Source organism: Arabidopsis thaliana (assembly GCF_000001735.4).
Source record: "Arabidopsis thaliana chromosome 1 sequence".
NCBI classification, from domain to species: domain Eukaryota; kingdom Viridiplantae; phylum Streptophyta; class Magnoliopsida; order Brassicales; family Brassicaceae; genus Arabidopsis; species Arabidopsis thaliana.
Window position 1 is genome coordinate 153,077 of NC_003070.9, and position 20,710 is coordinate 173,786.

General features: G+C 39.6%; 8 protein-coding genes and 1 long non-coding RNA gene across 13 annotated transcripts; 3 read left to right on the forward strand and 6 right to left on the reverse strand.

Moving 5' to 3' along the window:
- Positions 1-36: 36 nt before the first annotated feature.
- Positions 37-1,122, forward strand: PUM22 (pumilio 22; the record flags this gene model as incomplete). The annotated part of the gene is made up of 1 exon (NM_100023.1): positions 37-1,122. One exon carries the CDS (start codon positions 37-39, stop codon positions 1,120-1,122), a length of 1,086 nt encoding a protein of 361 aa, NP_171648.1.
- A 168-nt stretch (positions 1,123-1,290) lies between these two features.
- On the reverse strand, positions 1,291-3,102 carry UGT72B3 (UDP-glucosyl transferase 72B3; the record flags this gene model as incomplete). 2 transcript variants are annotated; one of them, NM_001331274.1, is made up of 1 exon in its annotated part: positions 1,291-3,102. In NM_001331274.1, the coding sequence occupies one exon, from the start codon at positions 2,942-2,944 to the stop codon at positions 1,490-1,492; it is 1,455 nt and encodes a 484-aa protein (NP_001322549.1). In that variant the 3' UTR covers positions 1,291-1,489. The 2 variants fall into 2 exon arrangements, with proteins under 2 accessions (NP_001322549.1, NP_171649.1); NM_100024.2 differs by having other exon boundaries at positions 1,416-2,935.
- Positions 3,103-3,400: 298 nt separating this feature from the next.
- Positions 3,401-5,747, reverse strand: TBL25 (TRICHOME BIREFRINGENCE-LIKE 25). Its single transcript, NM_100025.3, has 3 exons — positions 5,178-5,747; positions 4,753-5,036; positions 3,401-4,680 (listed from the first exon to the last, which is right to left on the reverse strand). The coding sequence occupies exons 1-3, from the start codon at positions 5,458-5,460 to the stop codon at positions 3,877-3,879; spliced, it is 1,371 nt and encodes a 456-aa protein (NP_171650.2). The 5' UTR covers positions 5,461-5,747; the 3' UTR covers positions 3,401-3,876.
- An 804-nt stretch (positions 5,748-6,551) lies between these two features.
- Positions 6,552-9,877, reverse strand: AT1G01440 (hypothetical protein (DUF3133)). Its single transcript, NM_100026.3, has 5 exons — positions 9,411-9,877; positions 7,492-9,204; positions 7,342-7,402; positions 7,003-7,226; positions 6,552-6,916 (listed from the first exon to the last, which is right to left on the reverse strand). Exons 2-5 carry the CDS (start codon positions 9,141-9,143, stop codon positions 6,859-6,861), a joined length of 1,995 nt encoding a protein of 664 aa, NP_171651.1. The 5' UTR covers positions 9,144-9,204; positions 9,411-9,877; the 3' UTR covers positions 6,552-6,858.
- Positions 9,878-10,201: 324 nt separating this feature from the next.
- On the forward strand, positions 10,202-13,277 carry AT1G01448. 3 transcript variants are annotated; one of them, NR_138616.1, is made up of 6 exons: positions 10,202-10,440; positions 10,858-11,027; positions 11,149-11,610; positions 11,695-12,304; positions 12,373-12,580; positions 12,693-13,277. It is a non-coding gene; the product is annotated as an other RNA (long non-coding RNA). The 3 variants fall into 3 exon arrangements; NR_138617.1 differs by having other exon boundaries at positions 10,226-10,440; positions 12,907-13,231; NR_138615.1 differs by having other exon boundaries at positions 12,373-13,277.
- Positions 11,029-12,441, reverse strand: AT1G01450 (Protein kinase superfamily protein; the record flags this gene model as incomplete). Its single annotated transcript, NM_100027.1, has 1 exon — positions 11,029-12,441. The coding sequence occupies one exon, from the start codon at positions 12,439-12,441 to the stop codon at positions 11,029-11,031; it is 1,413 nt and encodes a 470-aa protein (NP_171652.1).
- Positions 13,278-13,512: 235 nt separating the features above from the next.
- On the reverse strand, positions 13,513-15,012 carry AT1G01453 (late embryogenesis abundant hydroxyproline-rich glycoprotein family protein). 2 transcript variants are annotated; one of them, NM_001123735.2, is made up of 2 exons: positions 13,938-15,012; positions 13,513-13,795 (listed from the first exon to the last, which is right to left on the reverse strand). In NM_001123735.2, exons 1-2 carry the CDS (start codon positions 14,720-14,722, stop codon positions 13,777-13,779), a joined length of 804 nt encoding a protein of 267 aa, NP_001117207.1. In that variant the 5' UTR covers positions 14,723-15,012; the 3' UTR covers positions 13,513-13,776. The 2 variants fall into 2 exon arrangements, with proteins under 2 accessions (NP_001117207.1, NP_001117208.1); NM_001123736.1 differs by having other exon boundaries at positions 13,542-14,766.
- A 470-nt stretch (positions 15,013-15,482) lies between these two features.
- PIPK11 (Phosphatidylinositol-4-phosphate 5-kinase, core) lies at positions 15,483-18,310 on the forward strand. Its single transcript, NM_100028.3, has 10 exons — positions 15,483-15,725; positions 15,961-16,181; positions 16,271-16,433; positions 16,524-16,634; positions 16,730-16,917; positions 16,995-17,086; positions 17,190-17,237; positions 17,336-17,431; positions 17,546-17,684; positions 17,775-18,310. Exons 2-10 carry the CDS (start codon positions 16,039-16,041, stop codon positions 18,076-18,078), a joined length of 1,284 nt encoding a protein of 427 aa, NP_171653.2. The 5' UTR covers positions 15,483-15,725; positions 15,961-16,038; the 3' UTR covers positions 18,079-18,310.
- A 138-nt stretch (positions 18,311-18,448) lies between these two features.
- Positions 18,449-19,872, reverse strand: LEA14 (Late embryogenesis abundant protein). Its single transcript, NM_100029.6, has 2 exons — positions 19,545-19,872; positions 18,449-19,468 (listed from the first exon to the last, which is right to left on the reverse strand). Exons 1-2 carry the CDS (start codon positions 19,748-19,750, stop codon positions 19,219-19,221), a joined length of 456 nt encoding a protein of 151 aa, NP_171654.1. The 5' UTR covers positions 19,751-19,872; the 3' UTR covers positions 18,449-19,218.
- Positions 19,873-20,710: the final 838 nt, after the last annotated feature.

Here is a 20,710-nt window from a genome sequence, read left to right on the forward strand (position 1 = left end):
TCTACCCTATATATCATGATGAGATTCTAGGAGATTATGACTCATGAACGCGGCTATGATTTGGCGTCACAAGTACTAAACATTTGCAACGTACATCACAAGAAACTGTTTTGCCATATCACGTACCGTCACTTGTTGGTCTTGTCGAGTGACGATAACGGTTGCGTCATACTCAAGAAAGTTATAACAATAGCTGATGATTTCTTGAAAGATGAATTCCTTGACCTAATCGCACAGCACGCTCACTCGCTAAGCATGCACGACTTAGGAATCTCCCTAATCCAGCACGTGCTTGAGCTTGATTTTACAAAGAAAACCACACAAGACGACAAGCGCTTGCACGAGCTAATGGCTGAGTTTGATGAGGTTCTCTCGACATCAGTAACAGCAGATGTTGATAAGCTCCATAAGCTTGCCTCGAAGCTAATGTTAGATTCTGATCTCTTTTTCGAGTTTGTCATAACAAGACGAGGCTCGCTCATGATTCAAATTATCCTAGGAAAATCCGAAGAAGTCGACCAAGTTATTTTGGCGGGAGTGAAGCAAAGGTTCATCGATGTTACAACAAACTTTTACGGGTATCGCATCATGATACAAACCATAAAAGTTTTCAAGAAAAGAGGTGATTTGAAAGTGTACGACCAAATCCTACGCCTAATCGGAGTCCACGCTCTCTACCTAACAAAGGACCCTGATATGGGAAACAAGACGTTTCAACACGCTATTAATCTACACCACCAGGATTGTACGACATTCATCGCGTGTGGGCTTCAAAGCCACTACATTGAGCTTTCGTTTCTGAAACATGGAAGCAAAATTGTGGAGATGCTTATCGATGACCGTATTTCGATGGTGCCTTTGGTTCTACTCATGATGGAGATTGTCAAGTGTGATGAAGATACGTTGGTGAGATTGGCTACTGATGAATATGGGAATAACATTTTGAAAAAGTTTCTGGCACTTGCCAAAGAGCATAAGGAAGATTTCTTTGGTGATCTTGTTGACAAGTTGAATCCTTTACTCGATAGTTTGCGCGGGACTCTCGGAGAAAACATTGTAGCAATCATCGACTCAGAAACAGAGATGGTTAAGGATCGAATTGTTTCACAAGGAAATAATTAGGGCTTTTATTTTGGGAATAGCTTTAGATGCTTAACCAGGTTTTTATTTTCGATTTTGTGTTGTGGATTTTTTCTATAAAACTATGCCATCTTAAAGTTGGGATGTGAACCTAGTAGGCTTTTTATAGTTACATATGAGTTTTTATTTTTTTTTGAATATAATGTTAAATTAGATTCAAGAAAAAATAACGTTTTGTACATCAAATGCTAATGTTTCTTAAAATTCTGAACTTTGTTACATATGAGTTTTACTATTAAAGAATTGTTTAAAGGTAAACGAATGAAAGTAGGTTACCTTCTGAAACTTTTTTTTTGATGTGTTTCATTTTATGTCAACTAACAGTTTATATATAAGACAAACAGAAAATTCATAGAAATGATTCCTGTTCTTGGTCGATCTTTCGTTGGTGGGCTTTCCACTTCAACGAAACTTCATTAAGCGATTTGGTAGAGAATCCATCGTCCCTTAAGACTCTAACAGATCCTTCTTTCAACTCTTTCATTTTTTTCCTTACCGCATTCCCTTCTTCTCCTTCTATCAATCCTTTTACCACTCTCGCCACTTCTTCCCTTCCTACGACCCCGTCTTCACCCAGTCGTGCTCTTAGAGCCGCACCAACATCCACGAGTAGCAATGCGTTCATCTTTTGCTCCGCGTATAACGGCCATGCTATGAGCGGTACACCGTTTACAATACTTTCTAGACTCGAATTCCATCCACAATGAGTTAAAAATCCACCTATAGATGTATGAGTCAGAATTTGAGCCTGTGGAGCCCATGACCCAACCACTAGACCTTTTTCTTTGGTTCGGTCTAAGAAGCCTTGTGGTAAAAACGAAAATGGATCATTTCGGCTTTGTGGATTGAAATACGATGAACTAGCTATCCCACTCGGACTTCGTATGACCCAAAGAAACCGTTTTCCACTCTCCGCTAGGCCAAGAGCCAGCTCAATGAACTGCTCAAACGTGAGTGTTCCGCCGCTTCCAAAGGATACGTATAGAACCGACCCGAATGGTTGGTTGTCTAGCCAATTTAAACATTTGTACTCATCGTTCACGTCAGCATCGTGTGAACCCGAGTTAACCAACGGCCCAATCAGGTAAACCGGTGGTTTATCAGGAGCCGGTTCTTGTACAATCTTTATAGTGTTTGGCTCTAAATCGACGAAGGAATTCACTAGAATCCCTTCAGCTTCTTTGAATCTCTTGACGTTGTGTAGAAGCCATTTGTATGATTCATCTTTTCGGTCTTGACACGGATCGACGAAATCCTTACCGGTTATGGGGACACAACCGGGAATAATAACCGGTTCGGTTAATTCCCTAAACTCACACGACACCGTTTCGTCTAGCTTCGGCAAGTGAAGCAGAAACGTGAGGACGTTGGCATTTGATGCATAGAAAATGTATGGCGACACGTGGAACTCAGCAGCCACGTCGAACGCATCCGTACCAAATAGATCGACGACGAGAACCGCCGGGAGACGTTTCTCCGCCGATAACGAGCCAAAAAGCTCCCGGAGCGCCGGGTTGGAACGAGTCACGGTGAGCGATATCCGAGTTTCGATTCGAGCTGTCGAAGGAACGTCGGAAAGATCGGCGGGAGGGAGGAAGACGGAGGCTATGGAGGAAGGGAGAGAGTTGAGAACGGATCTTTGAGCCTTAGACGGAGGAGAATCGCCGGGGATGATGAAAGTGACGGTGAAACCGTGATTGTCAAGGAGTCGCTTTGCTAACTCGACGAGTGGGATGAGGTGACCTATACCGGGACTTGGTATGATTGCTACATGTGGAGTGTTTCCATCTGCCATTTTTTGCATGAGTTGATAGAAAAAAAATCTTCTATCTTTAACTTGTTTTTTTTTCTTTTTTTTTATCTTGACTGACTAATAGTTGTTATATAGTCCCTTTGGCTTTTTTTTTTTTTTTAAGTTAATTTTACAAAGAACTTTTTTAACATTGCTTTAGTGATTAAAATAGTATTCTTTGGGATTATTTATTTTGTTTTGTTTCATTCATTGATCCGTTTGGTTTTGTGTGGACTGTGGAGTGTATGGGTTTGTCGGCAATACTTTGATTGGAGCTAGATAAATGAAATAAGAAAATAGACAAGCAATATATTGTTTTTAGTATATCGCAGATCGTGAGGTTGAATTAAGATGATCGAATGACGACAAGAAAAGAAAAAGGGCAAATCATATCTATATTTGTTTATTTTTTCCTTTTATAAGTGATAGATAAAAATGTCATTGTTGATGAAGCTGAATTAATATGATGTATACTGATAGTTGACTTTTGCCAGAAGAAATAGACGAATAATAAGCTATAACTATAAGTGTCATTCAATTACCGAAGATGGAGAGGAGGAAGTAACGCTCACTGTGAAATGGTAGGTACCACCAAATTGAAATACCAATACGTGTTGAATGTGATAGTAACAACTAAATGGCCTACGTCATGAGAGGCGGCTCAATAATTTTATAGGCCATTGTTATGCAGATCTGAATGATGGCCGATTTACAAGTTTTGGAAACTTTTGCATCGTTATTAATGTTTAAACATTTGGTTCCGTGGCCCATTTTTCCTGAATGTTAACGTTGGCTGAGGAAGTAAAACGACACGGCGTTTCATTCCCACATCAAAAAACGACAGTGCTTGTATTTGGACCCACGGAAGGTCCAATAATAAATGGGCTTTTTTACGAGCAAACAAACAAACTAATTAGAAAACAACAGCACGTGAAGTCGAGAGGCTATTCTCGTCTTTGCCGTTCCCGGTTAAGCATCACCTCGACCATTAGATCATTCCATGAATCAATCGGACCGGGTAAGCACCAATGAAGACAATCGTTCTGAACCTGATTCAGCTCCTTGTTCTTCAGCCCAGCGAAAGGATTTGGATACCGGTACGGTCCCGGATGTCCATCTGGTCGGAGAAGCGACATTGAAGTTGTGTCAAGTAATACAATGTTTGAATTGGAACCTTCTTGTTGTGTAGTAGTAGTCTTATAGAACTCTTCAAGCTCGATATCACGCATCGATACATCCTCGCTCTTCATCTCTCCTTCGCTGCCTTCCGTAAACGGCATTGTTCGGTTACAGAAACCACCAGAGTCCCACTCTCCATTCTCGAAATGATCAGGTGTTGTTGTTCTGAAGAGAACCTGAGCTTTATGGTTCGGTTCAGCGACAAAGTCTAAAACCAAATGAAGAACCTTTCGGTACGAGTATAGATAACCGAGTTCGGTCATATTGTTCTTCCCTTGGCAGTAATGGCATCCGGTTACGGTGTTGTTTTCATGGAAGATTGTTGTTTTGAGGAACCATTTTCCACCGGAGATGACAACGTAGTCGAAATTGATGTACTGATCAGTCCATTTCTGGTCTAGCTTGTCGAGGTGTACTCGAATGTCTGAGAAAGGAACTCCGTTCTCAAAGGTTTCAGCTTTTACAAGGAAAGGAGACCAAATGACAGAGAGTGTGAAGTTGTAAGAAGGGAATCTCCAGATCCTTGATTTGTATTCCTTGTCATGGAAGATATCTTCTACTTCTTCTACCTAAAACAAGGGCAAGTAGATTTAAGGCTGCTGCTATACAGAGAAATGAAATTAGAGAAACTGTTGTTGTACCTGAGAGAGAATGCAGAGGAGGGATTGGACATGGTTACGAGAGATGGAATCACCGATAAAAGCCAACCATTTGTTCCTCATATTGTCAAGGAATTGCTCAGGGTTAAACCTCGGGAGATCGCAATCGCGAGGTTGCCATCTCCATCGAAGGTAATTCACATCTGGCCTTCCGTTTTTCAAGCAATTTTGGTAATCTTGGATATGACGGCAAGAGACATTGGTGTAGATTGGCCCTGATGGGTCTGGTACCCAATTCCCGATAAAGATATCACACTTGGTTGAAACTACAATTGTTCAAACACTTGGTGAGCACAAATCCAAAATAAGAATTTCTTCTCAAAACCCAATTTCCTCACGTTGCTTGGGTCTTACTCTATTGAATTTGAGACTAAAGTAGTGATGATCGGAAAAAGATGATCTCTTACCATTCTGTGAAGCAATGGTTGTGATGTTTGCTGGGGAATCGACAGAGGCTGAAGTTTGAGTGATGGCAGTGAGACCTGAAGGATCCGGCGGGAGAGATTCCGGCGAGGATCGAACGGTGGGAACCGGAGAGACGGTGGAATTAGTGATGAGAAAACGGTAAGCGAGACCGATCAAAAGGAAGAAAGCGACGGATTTGAGGAAAATTTGATTGCGTTGGTGAGAGGAACCAAATGGGGTTCCTTCAATCTTGATGCTCTTAGATATTAATCTCAATGAATCCATTGCAATTAGAGAGAAGAGCAGATCACTGAGTTTTTTCAAATGTTTCCCTAATTAGCTTTCTGGAGGTTTTTGGTTGGCGTTGAAAGCGAGGAACTTCATCATTATAAAAAAGACACAGCGGATCCTGTTTTTTTCTTTTTTTCTCAGAAGTACTAAAACATGTTAGTAATAATTAACTCGAGTTTTTTTGTTTGCATGTGTTTGAATTACTGTAATTGTTTCCACTTTGTTTATGTCGGTCGTGGCTTCATTTAATTTGTGGAGAGATATTCAGAAGAAGAAAATAATCTAATGATTAGGCATCCATAATTGTTTTTAAAGTTACAATTATACAACTGTAAAGCGCGAATCGTGTACTTGTTGTCTCTTTAAACATGATTAAGCCATTGCTATTACGGGTGACATGGTACCATTAATTATTTCCAACGTAGACAGGATTACAGTAATCTCTACATTTATGGAAATTAGGTGATTAGTTTGTATTTGTAGTGTCTATCAAACGAAACTCGATAAGGATGGTCCTACAGTATTTATTGATTAATTATCACTTATCAGGAGCAAAGATAGAGACTTGTTCTCTCTCTCTTTTTTCAACTAAAGACAGAGACCTCGCACTTAGATTTAATGGTTGAAACTTGTAACTAAAACTACTTGTGAGTATATAAATTAGTATCTAGTTTATGCTTTACACATCTAATTAGACGAAAAAATATATTTTGTCTTCTGATAACCGTGGTAATTTTCATGCTAATTTTGTTTTAAACGTTCTATCTAGAGAAAAAAAAAAAATCGTTCTATCTAGACGGTAGAATTAGTTCTCGGTGATTTAAAACATAAACTAATCTTTAGACATGAATTAGTCGTTTTAGACAGACTAGATTATCGACTCTGTTTTTTTATATGGAGTAGGGTACACCACGACCACGAGGCCCATTGTGAATAAATTATTCCATGGGCTTTAAATATTTGCTACGTGGACCCATCTTACTTGAAGTTGATTTTGGATCTACCATACCAGTGTGTTTTCTTTCTTGAAAACGATTTAACAAGTACACACAGCCTGGACAGATCTATAAATATATACATTTATCTTTTGTCACAAAATCAAACAAATATTATTTTATTTCCCAACAGGCAACAGGTTATCCACAATAAAAAATGATCAATTTACATAAACCAGATCACAAGATATAAAACCATACGGTTTATCTCTTAGACAAAAAAAAAAAAAGTAAGAGAAAGAATGGAACATTGTAAGAGAACCCCCAAAAAAGAAACTAAACCCAAAAACAGAATAGCAAATAAGTTTTGGGTCAGAATATAAGCAAAGATGTGTTATATATCAATCACAAAGAATAATTTACAAATCAGAGAGGTCAAAACAAAGCTGACGAAGCTTCACGAGACTAATGATCTTGGAACCCTCATGCCAAATCCATGCTTCACCTTGTCAACCCTGATTCAATTTTCAACCATAAAATTTCAGAATCAACTAAATGATTGATGTAAAAATTTGATTACATGGAATTGTGTTGTGCTTACGTTGGAGCTAATCTGCCAAGACTCTTAAGTTCTTCACCAGAGTCTCCATCAAGAACTCTTCCTGCTATATCAATGATGTAAGAACGGTTCTTGCCTCGAGGAAGACCTCTACTTGATAGTAACTCTAGGTCTCTCTCGTGAAGCTCTCTTCCGTTTACAAACACACTCGTGTTTCCTGCACCGCAGTTATCCGGCATTGGTCGACTAAACTCCTCTATAAATGGCTGCATCAACCAACAATTGTTTCCCATTTCCTCATCAAGTACCAATCAATACAAAGAATTATGAAACAGTGTACTGGAATTCAAAGCAATATAGAAGAGATGTGAAAGTTCTTACTGGTATTATACCGAGACAAGGGTTTCCCATCACTCCCCAGAATCCAGCACGGTAATCATACCTGGTCAGAATCATAACATAAAGATGGTTTCTTGAACGACTGATCAATTCTTTTGACGTAGATTTATCAAAACGTAACCCCAAACATACCAGTATTTGCCAGCTTGAACTGGCCCAGCTTGTTTCTCAGCGCTAATAACCAGATCTTCTGGTATCAGATACCCATTCACCCAAACCTCTAGCTGCTCGTTGTTTTGGTCGTTAGAACTGATATTATTTGTGACCTCTGCGAAACTGTGCTCACTACTCTGCTTTCGGTTTCTTGGTCGTCTCCCTTCTTTGCTGGCTTTTGAGATCCTTGAATCTTCAGACTCCTCGGTGTTAGTATAGTACTCATTATAAGAAACATCTGTCTCAGTAGCTACTGATTCTGATTTCAGGGAGTCTTGTTTCGTGTATGATTCTTGCTTATAGTACCCTAACTGCGCCATTCCGTAAGTGATTGCAGCTCGGTTTACATTAGAATACTCAAAGAGCTCAAGAAGATTGGACTTTTCCGGAGGAGGAGGAGGAGGAACCTTCGCGCCTTGGGCTCTGCTGCGAACAGACTTGACGACCTGTTTCCGCGGCTCACTAGAAATGCTTGACCTGTCTTCATCGTTTGAGTGATCACTAGGCGATACAGCATGGACAATTTTCGTTTCCTGGTGTATTCTTGGTTCTTCATCATTGAGTGGATAATCATCTACCACAGGGATTGGTGAGCTTCTATCTTCAACCTCTACAGAAACCCGGTTCGTAGTTTCCCCCAGGGCAGAAGATGAGAAAACAAGCTTCTTATCAACAACTCTGAACGTGATAACCTCAGAACAAGCACCACATTGCATCTTTTGTTGCCTTTCCTGACCAAGAAGCTTCTTCTTAGGCACATATAGCAGCTCAAAGCAACTGTGACAAGCAATAAAAGGCGCACCGCCTGCTAGAGGATGGCAACGACGTGAATCAGTATCAGACACAGCTTGTTGAACATACCCACGAGCAAAAGCACCACCCATTTCAGAATCAATTTCACTAGGCCACCTCGTGTGAACACCACCATGTGGACTAAAGGGTCCAACTTTCTCACCGTGGTGCAAAGCCGGGCTAAATGGGACATCACCATACCTACTTGGCGTACCCGGAAAGAATCTAGGGTCCTGTAACTGTGACTCAAGTATATCAGAGCCAATGTCTACATACTGTCCTTGAGGATAGGGTGGACGAGGCGGCATCTGATTAGGGTAATGACTTGGTCCTTGATAAAAGTTTTGAGGTATCCTATGCACTGGGAATCCATAAGGGTCTCTATAAGCTGGAACATGAGGTTGGTTACTCGCGGTAGGATACATTCCATAAGGAAATGGCTCAGGGTATGGATTGTAATAAGAAGGAGGAGGTCCATGATGGGCATGGAAACCCATTGGTGGCTGATCAACAACAGTAGCATTATTACCTCCACCACGGAGAAGATGATCTTTAATAGAATCAAGCTTTCTCAAAAGCTCGGCTTGTTGTTTATCAGTGTACTGAATTGGGTTGTTTCTGGTGGTTGTGTTCTTAGAAGAAGAAGAATCTGAATCAGTCTCTTCCTCCTTTCTCGAGCTCTTGACGAATCTCTGAGAACCAGGTCGTGAATTCGAATCGTCTAGGCGATTTCTCATCGGGCTAGTAGCGGATTCATTGAGATCCTCCTTAAAGCCTCTGTCTTCATCACTTCTTGAGGAACCAGTATCTGCTCCATAAACGTCACCGCTTGTCCTCATCGGAAAAAAAAAACAAAAATTCTCCGACGAAGACCAGCTTCTAGGGTTTTGCTTGTTTAAACTGCAACAGAAATAATAATCCTTGAATTCAAACAAAATCCGAAATTATCAACAAATTCTCTAATCGAATCTTCTCCAATCCGCGAATAGTAACATGGTAGAGCAAATCTTAAAATTTTCCTAGAGACTAGTTCAAGAGTTTCCATGATTGCACAGCATCCAAAACGGGAAAGACAAGACAGAGAGATATAGGAAAATCAAACGCACCTCGAAGAAGAGTGATTCCGGCGTCAGTATTATGAATATTTTTTGGGCAATTTCTTCGTCTCCGGTGAGAATCAAGCTTTTAGTCTCTTTGACGCAGCCATTTTTTAATATTAAAGGAGTTTTGTGAAAATTTCAGAGGAATTTATTTAAATAATCAAAAGACTTCGAACAATAGCTCTACTTTTCTTGCTTCGTTTTCCCGGGAATCTACCAACTAGGAACAATTAGATCGACAATGGAGTTTAAGAATTTTGACATATCTAGAAACTATGAGTCTTACCAGGTCAAGTTGACCAAGAGATAACGTGACGACCAAAAATAATGCAACAAAATAAAAATAGTAGTAACTAATGAATTGGTTGGATCGATTCGAATTTAACTGCATTTGAAAGGTGAAAGTTAAAGTACCAAATTAGGTCTTTGATATATTTGTGTCTCGCTGCTCCAAAACCAACAATACCTTGAACTACACACACTATTCATCATGGCCATGGTGGGTTTAGTTTATAACGATGAATGTGTACGTATTTTATACATGTATTGTATAATATTATCTTGTCAAAATAGATGGTGTGCCATGTTCCCAGACGTGCTCATAACTTGAATTCTTTTCATCATCATCATCTTTAAAAAGTTTAGAGATGTATTTTAGTTGTTGGAATTGTATTTTATATTAGGGTGACAATGACAAATGTTATAGCTGTAAAGTATTTTTTGTACAAATCAGCTGCTTAGTTTGTTTACTCCACTTGCTTATAATGTTATATTTGACAAATCTGTTGGTATTAAAATCATAATAACGTACTTATCACCAAAAAAAAAAAAGAAATCATAGCTTCATTCATCTAAAACTAGAGTGGGGACTTTTTGGTCATATCACAATCAATGACATAATAAAAGCGTCGGAGGATGGATGTGACGGAGTCGGCGGTGGCGGAGATATTGAAATTGACGAGAGACAGAGCCAAAGCTCCGAACCACGCCATGTCTCTAGTCCCCGGCGGAATCGCTGTTCCCCTTTTTTGTTAAGGTAATTTTCAGGCAGATTAGTCAAGGTTCCTTATTTTTGATGTTTTTATCCACATTCGAAGCCCAAAATTTGATTAGTGTAATTTGATGGTGTTTGATAGATTGTAGAAATAGTGGAGCAGGCCTAGTTTACTTCACTTCAGCGTTGAGCCTCTACAGTCTAGGCACATAATTTTGCCTCATATGATTTGTTTCCTTTAAGATAATATTGTAGCTAGTAGCTACTGAATCAATCAGTCACTAGCCTGAACAATATACGAGCCTAGTAGTATCTGTAGGAAACTTTGAATAAAGAAGAATTTTATCGTTTTCGATAGATATGTAGTGGAGTGTGTGTCACCACATACGAGTTAGTATGTCTTTTGACTTGTACAGCATTTTGAACTTGCTATTATGAACCTATTCTTTTTCCCTGCAGACTAGGAAAGCTCAGAGTCAGAGGCATGTCCAGAGTTTGATCGTCGTATCCTTGGGCTTATCAATATCAGCTGACTCTCAGAGTTTGCTCTCATGCTTTGCCCACCACAAGGGCTTAGTGGCGGATGCCTTGATCGTCCTCTCGGAGTTGTCCCTGAACAGAATCCAAAGGCTAGTGACACAAAACAAAAAAATTAGTACAAGTAACCAAGTTCATATTTGTTAGGGAGCCTATATATATATATATATATTGGCTGATGATAATCTCACCTGGTTTTTGAATTGGTTTCAGGCTAGAAGCTCTTTTCAGAAGATTTGAAACCTGCTTCTTGCTCATACCAACATCATTTGAGGAGCATGACAATCTTCTTTCCTTGGCATATGACAACTGCTCATCTGATCCTGCCCCACCCTCATCCTCGCTACACGAAGCCCATTCACTTCCTGATTCCGATGGTTCCCGGAGATTATCCTTTTCACACGTTTTTGCCCGTTCCACAACCCTATATGCAAACATTTGAAAAGGAACCTGTGAAACTTTGGTTAGCTCTGTAGATTCCCAAGAAAGCTTCTGCAATAGCTTTGTCTCGATCTCGCAGTAATCCACAGTAGGCGCAATGGACGGGTCTTGTTGGCTACTACTGTAACATTCCGGGTTCAAAGCTAGAAACCGTTTGATATACCGGAGAATTCTGCTTATCGATGAGAAAGTTGGACGCTGATTGGGATCAGCATGCCAGCATCGTTTTGTCAGGTTTGTTATGAACTTTGGTGAATTAAATGGAAAAAGCGGTCTCTCCCCGGCCCTAATGTTTCTACTCATCTTATCTCCTTGCAGGTGGCTATCTTCAAATGGTACTTTACCTGTCAGAAGCTCAAAGCTAACCATCCCAAAGCTATACACGTCAGATTTATCACTATACTTAAGGCTTCCTGCAGTTCCACTCTGTTCTTGCTCCTCTAGAACTTCTGGAGAATACCATATGAATGGAAAATTCTCATTCTGACTCGTCAAAGAAGCACTTTTACTAGAGAATCCCTTGACAGAATTCAACCCGAACCCAAAAATCTTCCCAAGCAGATACCCATCTCCGGATTGGTTACTTCTTGGTTTGACAAGAATGTTTGATGGATTCAACTCTCCGTGGTATATTCTCTTCGAGTGAAGATATTCCATACCCAAAGCTATCTGAAGCATCAGATCAACCGCGACCGGGAGGGAGAGAGTGTTCTTCTTCCTAGGACCACATACCTCTTTGATGTGCATTCCAAGGGTTTTCCTCATCAGTTCCATGACCAAGAAACACTCTTTCTTCTCCTCATCCGTGAATCCGCAGAGGTAATATACAATGTTTGGGTGTGAAAGAGATAGCAATGGAGTAATCTGAGGAAGCAAAGCATCAATATCCCCAAAGAAATGCCTAAGCGCAAAGCTCTCGCCTAACCAGGTAATCTCCTTGTACTGACTTCCATTCCCTAATCTTTTTTTCACTTGGTAATCTTTTGTGTTATCCAGAAGAGAAGAAGGAAATAGCTTGGGGCTCTCATTTCCATCTCCCAAATGCTTCAAAAGGAAATCAGCCATCTTCCGTTCATGTTTGCTCGAACCGGACTGCTTTTTCTCCTGAAGCTCCTTGATCAGAATCCAACGGTCCTCTGTCCAAGCACTCTCGAACCGGTTGCAGAAATCCTCGGTCACCAAATACTCTCTCCCAAACTTCCAGGTAAACATCTGAGAGTCATTCCATTGCTTCATATACTTGTTAGAATGCACCAACCTCTTCTTGCTCATCTCTTCTTCATCCCACCCTGAAACCTCACTCGCTGTCTCAATAGCCTCGACGATGATCGGTAGACAAGAGAGCAAGTTATGTATGTGAAGCTCTGTGCAATCTCTATTGCTATGCAACACAATAGCCTTAGCCCAAAACCCAAGTTTAGGCTCTAAAGACATTCTAACATAAGCCTCTCCTTCTCTAACCACCCATAGAAGCTCCCTTAAGGGCTGTTCTAGTATCTTCCATTTAGTGTTCTTCTCTTTGAAGCGTAGATTGGATCGCATCGACACAGAAATTGACTCGTAGGCTGCGGTGAAGAGGTCGAGTAATAGAGAGCATTGACGCTGGTTGATTTGAATGCTGTCCTTGAACACCATTAACGCTCTTATGCTTCCTAATACCTCTCCTATCTCTCGAAATTGATCCATTTCACACCTCTTCAATTGTACACAAGGCCTTCGGAATTTGTATTATAAATTATTGTACTCATAAGAAATCGTATCACAGGAATGGATTTGTGAAAGAAATTCTCTACTTGAGATGTACGGACACATCATACGGATAATAAGTTATATTTGGCAATTGTAGCCTTTGTTTGTTTTATTTACTGAAGTTTGTTTTTTATAACAAACGCGCATGATAGCGTTCTCATCTCCGAGACAAATCACAAACGACGCAACGTCCAAAGTAGCATTAATATCGTACATGAAACAAATGCTGTTGCGTTTAACGCTACTGGTTTCGATACCGCTTCTCCCACCTACAAAGATCATATAATATGGTCTTGTTAAAGTAGCTGAATTAACAACTTTTGTTATTTGATTAATTTGATAATTCTGCTATCTTTTGGAAATTTCTGTGAGCACTAGACATTGAAGTACAGTTTGGAACTTTATCCTTGAAGAAAAAGGCAAAAACGAATTGTATATTTTAAATGCCAAAGACACATAACACAAAACCATCTAACAATGATCACACGCATGTATGTGTAACATATAGGAGTATATAATGTGTGGATGAAAACTAGAACAATGGCTGCATTAATATCTGATCCCAAGTTAAATAAAAAAGGTACAAATTCCTCGTGTACGTAGCTCTTAGCTCTATATGGTTTTGGTTTGTCTTTGAACCTTTGAGGCGCATCATGACCGCAATTTGATCCTGCAATCAAATCAAATGGCTTCGTTAATATTTTGCTAATTACACGACGGTTACGCTTTATATAAATACCTTTTTGTAATATGATTTATTTAGTTTACTATCGACCAAATCATCTAATTTCGACCAGGTAGTTTCTACGTACCATTTGAGCATTTTGATGGTGCATTGGGCCATTTTTGAGTCAAGCGTCTGTAATATAACGCCTCCGCATCTGAGACTAACGCCCACAGTAACAATCTTACGACTGCCCACAGCCAATCCTACCTTCGTCTTAGCTGTCACTGTCACCAACAGCTTCTTACTCTTCAGCTCTACCTGTAGCCTCTTTGCCGTCGGATCATCCACCTGTCGTTTCCTCACCGTCGTCGGGACAATCACAGCCGTCCGATTCCCTGGCTTCTCAATAAAGCCTTTGACTTTCGTTGACTCTAGGTTGGTCTCAAAGTCTTTCTCTCCGAGAATCACAGCCACGTCAGTATCTCCGTAATAAAACGTTAGCTTTCCGTTAGGGTTTCTAAAATCGAGCACCGACGTTGTATCCGCCGACAAAAAAGACCATCCGTCGTCGGATTTTCCGTCGGAAAAGTTGAAGTTGCTGATTTTGAACGAGGCTAGGCGGACGACGGGTAGTTTCGGGCTGTACCAAAGGAAGAAAACAGCGACGGCGATGAGGATGAGGAGGAGAATCACGGCGAATAAGATACAAACGCAGCAGCAGAAAACGCGGCAGAAACTACACCGCCTTTTCTTATCGGCCGGATGGATAGGCCTCGGACGGCGACGTGGAAGCGTTGCCGTCCCAGAAGGCGGAGCTGATGGTTGATTCTGTTGATCACGGAAACCAGGTGGTTTTTGGAGTGCCGGTTGTAACGGTTTCTCGGCCGCCATTTCTTCATCGCCGGCGATGGTTGGCCGCTTTTGATCCATGTTTAGCCCTAACTAAAACACTTTAGGGTTTTCAGAATTAGAACTTTTTGAGAAGTTTCCAAAAATGACAGATTTATATGTGTGGGGTTTTAGATTCTTTCACCAAAATATAACTTGATTCTTCTACGTAACAGCAACAAAGACAGAATCGATATGATTCATTCGAAACTGGGCCCACGTCGTTACTACAACATGCGTGCCGTTTGGATTTATGGAATGCAAACTGCTCAGCGTTTTACATCCCCGTTTGCTTTCTTGTGCTGTACGTAAGTGTCTTTGTGATGACAATATATGGATCGGGACTTAGTTTAAGATAGTGACCACCATGTATATATGAAAGTATACAGCTCGTATGTTTGACCTCTACTTTTTTTTTATCTAACGATATCTATCTAAATGAAAAAGATCATCTCGTCGCTAGTCGGTAAATGATGCATGTCATCGCCGTCACGTTTAAATACGTGAGGGAAGCACGTCCTACACTTCTCCCAGAGCCGGCTCTGACTATTATTGGGCCACAAGCCAAGTTTTTTTTGGGGCCGATCAATAACTTAACTTCAGGGGAAAATAAATAAATGGGAAAATTGTAGCCAGTCTGTAGGTTGCATAACTTCTCAATAAGCATTGTTGAATCATGGTCAAGATTTGGCTAAGTTGAACTTAAAGACATGATTGGGTAGTTTTTGTTTATGGGCCTTGTCTTAAGCTATGGGCCTTGTGAGTAATATAATAATAACTAAAACGAGTAACGGAAATGAATGAAACAGAAGACGCGGGAATTGGTTTTTCCCGTCTTTGAAAACAGAGGAAAATGAGTTGGATCGAGCGGCGAACTTCGACGGCCAAATTTGGCAAAACAATTGTTTTTCTCAACACAAACAAATAAAGAAACAAAACAGAATTCTTCTTCTTCTTCATTTTTAAAATTTCTTGTTTCTTTTAAAATTCAACGCACTCTTCTTCTTCTCCTCCTCCTCTCTCGTTTACCCAGCTCCTGGAACAGGTAACAACCTCTTCCTCTCATTTTTTGTTTACCGGATCTTATGCGAATTTGATCATGATATATTTGTGTTGGTATGATCAATTATTGTGTTCGATTTCTAGGGTTTTGAGCCGAACAATTTTTAGGGTTCTCCGTTTTCATGTTGTCCCTCAATTCCATAAATTTTGGATCTATATCTGCAGATTTATGTCAATTTCTTATTGAAAAATGTGGGATTATTTCTTCTAATGTATAGGAGTATACAAATTAAAAGATGTGGGCATAGATGAGATTTGATATCAGGAGAAGTTGAGAGAGAGAGGGTAATTTGGAAATGTTTACGCGGGAGATAACAGCAAAGGACGTGAAAGCCACTGAGAAAAACAGGATTCGATACTCTTCCAAACACATAAAACATCTTCCTCCTGGAACCATTACTGAGTTCGAATGGAAGGATTATTGTCCCTTGGGATTCAGGTTCTTTTCCCTCTCTCTCTCTCTGTATGTCTTTGAGGATTTCTCATTGTCTCATTTTTCTTTACTTTTGGTTGGTTCTTTTCTTGCAGACTTATACAGGAACTTGAGGATATCAATCATGATGAGTACATGAAGTCTATCTGTAATGATGAGACCTTAAGGAAGCTTTCTACTAGCAAAGTTGGTAACATGTTTCTTCTTTCCAAAGATGACCGTTTTCTCATTAAGATTCTACGCAAATCCGAAATCAAGGTACCTTTTTACTAATTTGCTAAAATATATGTTTAATATTCTCATCTCTCGTTTCATGTTTTTATGTATCAATCTTTTTCAATATTGTAGGTTATACTAGAGATGTTGCCTGGTTACTTCCGTCATATCCATAAATACAGGTCAACCTTGTTGTCCAAGAATTATGGAGCTCACTCTGTGAAGCCTATTGGAGGTGTTAAGGTAAACTAGTAATAATTATGTAATGGAACTTATCTTTGATCTGATGTTTCGCTGAGAAACTATTAAAACAAAAAAGTTTTTTTTGGTGTGAGCAGACATATTTTGTCGTCATGTCAAACATACTGCAGTCGGATGTTTTTATGAACAAGGTCTATGATCTAAAGGGTTCATCTCAAGGTCGGACTAACAAGAAGATCAAAGTGAGAGATAAAACCATATTGAAGGATATCGACCTTGATTTTTGTTTCTATGTGGATTCTTTGGCCAGACACCGTCTCATTAAGTCAGTCTTTTTCTCTCTCTTCTTATATTGATTCTTGTCGTAGAGAATGATTTAGATGTGAACTTTCAATTGTGCAGGCAAACGAAGCTAGATTGTGAACTTTTGGAAGATGAAGGCATCATGGATTACAGCTTAATGCTTGGTTTACAAGTGAAAGGCTCGTGTCATGGTGAGTTTAAGCATCTCATGTCTCACTATTCTTATTAGTGATAATAATCAAGTTCATAGCTTATAAATCAAACCCCTCAATTAATTTCTCAACTGCCCTGCAGGTTCAATTGATGAATTAATCCCGGTATACGACAGCTTCACATCACGAGGTAAACCTCTCCCTACCAATTCTTCTTCTCTTTACTGTAGTCCACCACCAAGAAAGAATATATGGAATGCTACATACACTTTCTGGTCAATCTTGCAGGCTCTGTTGACAGCAATAGCTCTAAGTTTATGAAGACAGCTTCAAACTCTCCAGATAGATCATCTTCTACAATGTATTCATGCACTCCCAGCAGAAGTAATTTTTTGAATCCTTCCCTAAATGATCTTCAATTTCTAATCTAAAATACTATAAAGAGAAAACTCCTGTCGTGCCCTAACATAAGAATCTTCTTCATTTTCATTCTTATAGATTCAGTTGATAGTGAGAACTCAGTGAATATACAATCAGTAGCAAGTATAAGCCCTAGTCCAGCACAAACCAACGCTTCTGATTCTCCATATGAAAGCCTTGTTTCCAAAACAAATCTCACCAACATCTTCCAAAACAGGTAACCAATTTTAAGAATTCCATGTCCTTGTGTTCACATCTAAACTGCCAACACACAACTAGGGTTTATAAAAAATGGGATTTCGTGCAGCTCAAGCACTAACTTCGGTATGAAGATACCAGGACGAGCACGACGGGTTGGGAGAGGAGAATCAGGGAGTGTGGTGGGAAAACAGAGCAGAGAAGGAGGAGAAGAATGGTACGATGTGATTTTGTATCTTGGGATTATAGACATTTTCCAAGACTACGGTGTGAGAAAACGCCTTGAACATTGTTACAAGTCAATTCAACACAGCTCTAAGACAATCTCAGCCGTCCATCCCAAGATGTATTCTTCTCGTTTCCAAGACTTTGTCTCTCAGATCTTCTTACCAGACGAAGATCCTTCTCACTGATACATAACTTCCATGTCTTAACATTTCTACTTATATCCACTATTTATTTAGTTTAGCGAAAGTTTATTTGTTTGTGAAGCAAAAGCAACCTCCAAATTTCTCTTTCTTTTCTTAACTCTTTGGCCTTGGTCGTCCAAGCCTCCAAGGCTCAAATTTCCTTTATCAACTTATTTACATATACTGACTGACATTGCAAATTTTAGATAAACCGGAGTTAATTCCAACCAACCAGACTGAAATTAGAAATTCCATACGAACGGGAGCGAATCCAGTAAACCAATTTGAATATCTCACCCGAACCAAGTTTTGATTTATCCAACCGGATATTCTAATTTCTTCCAAAAAGTTTTAAGCAAGCGAATAAGTGGGGGACAAGTGGAAGCATCGCAGAGAAAGGGGGACACGTGGAGGAGGAATGGATCATCATCTTTTGTTCTCACTGATCCTTGTTACTTAATTTCAGAACATCTCCGCTGATTACGGATTTTGCAACTTCAAAACGCTCATTCTCGATATCGCTCCGGATGAGTATTACCAAACGTATCATCAGATTGACAAACGCAGGTTACTTAATTATACTTCTGATTTCGATTCTTGTTTTCTTTTGTTGGTTGTCAAGAGTAGAGTCATTTTTCTAAGTCTTTTTTATGGTTACTTGTTGTAGCTCCCAAGCTGGCAGAGGGAATGACCGGAGGAACGTTTCCAAATTAGAATCAAATCACAAAACCAAAAATTAAAAAAAAATCTTATTTTGTCGGCAATGTTTTTTAGATATTTCATCTTATGACAACTATGTATTCGGAAATCTTGCAAAACTGGATGATTTAGATGTGAAAATATTCAGCGCTTAATGAATTAAATCCGGTTAACCAGACCAAGCAGAATTAAAATGGAAACCGATAAATCAGAACAAAACAGAACATATCTTTTGGTTTTCATATCAAACCAAATTGAATTATAAGATTTTGCCTTGGATTTTGGTTTGGTTTCTTATGCAACTTCCCAAAAGAACTGATCTGTCCAAACTTATGATATGGCAAAATAACATTTTATTAGTTATAGCAAACCCAACTTATTACATTACGATCATCACCATTCACCATCATAACGATGTGTGGTCTTATATATAGGTTTTGTCGATCAGAAGAAATCTTTAAAAGTAGGAAGTTTGATTTCTCCCTTACTAGAGATAGGGATAGTAAATTCCCCTACAACAGGAAGGTCGATGGTTAGACCGATTTGGAGCTCGTAGTCAATGTCCCAGTCCACACCAACGTCTCGAGCCAGGTTAAACAGTATACTATACGGCACCACCACGGGAATATCAAGAGCCGTCATGTCCTTAGCTTTCAGAGAACCCGGGTCCGGTATCTTCCCCTTTCCAATCTCCCTGTTTACAAATAATTAGATCTCTGTTGTTTACAAAATCTAACAAAGAACCAAACGACGGAGTTAGTAGGTTTTACCTGCCGGCGCTGTGGAAAGTGAAACTGATCTCACAGATCGGAATCGAATGACTGTAAGGATTGGTGACAGAGACTTTGGCCAAGTACTCAACTGAGTCACGGTTCACGTCTTTGAGGTCAACGTCCGTAACTGAACCCTCCGGTTTAGGGATCGCGGTGAGTTTATCCGCCACGAAGTCCTTGGCTTTATCTAGCAAGCTCGCCATAATAACTCTTCTTGTTTAAATCTCTTTGTTTTTGTTTCGGTGTTTTAGGTTTGTGTGTATGATATGAAGTTTAACTTGGAATATATATATAAACGGATGGGATTACGATGTTCTTATGAAGTCGGTCGATGTAAATGGATTAAATTTTATAATGGTTTGTGTACGTGTGAGGGTTTTCCACGAGTGAGAGTGAAAGCGTGGGTTATACGTGTCTTCTGCTTGATTTTTGATTTTTTCGTTACATGACAACAATATTTTATTTCAAAAATATATCATTCATGAAAATAGATATTTTGTTTGCAGTTATAGCTAAACTAGATAATTAAATACCTTTTTAGATAGTCACACGATAAATTTAATACCAAAAAAATGGAAAGTATTATACAAAACTAAAAGAGGGAAAAGTATTCGCGTAAGGAATAAGATGCGCAAGGGATTAATGGACCGACCATGTCCCCCCATATGCACGTCGGTGGAATGTAGTAGTACTCCCATGCATTGCGGTACACTATATGGACAATGCACTTATGACCCGTATTGGTATGGGTTTCTGATGGATATTAAGGTCAAACTTAAATGGGCCACAGGCCATAAGCCCATTCAAATTTGTAACTGGACTATGATCACTGTGAAGTCGTGAATCTTCTTCTCTTAAAAACAAAACTTTGACATGATCACTGTGAAGTCGTGCACTGTAGGCATGTCACGTGTTGATGGATGATTAGTGGAAAGGGATTGGAAGAAGCGTGTCCAATTAGTCGACAGCTGCGGAATGGAAAAACTGAGTCAGCATTTATGTTAAGAAGTCAAACCTACGCCTCGCATGGTTTGTTAGTTAATTTGACTTATTGACCAGTCAAAGCATGCTTTGACATTTTAGTGATACACAAATTTTATAATATAAATCCGCAAACACTAGATTATATTCACACTTCTCTTTAATTAGTGTTTGGTTCCACG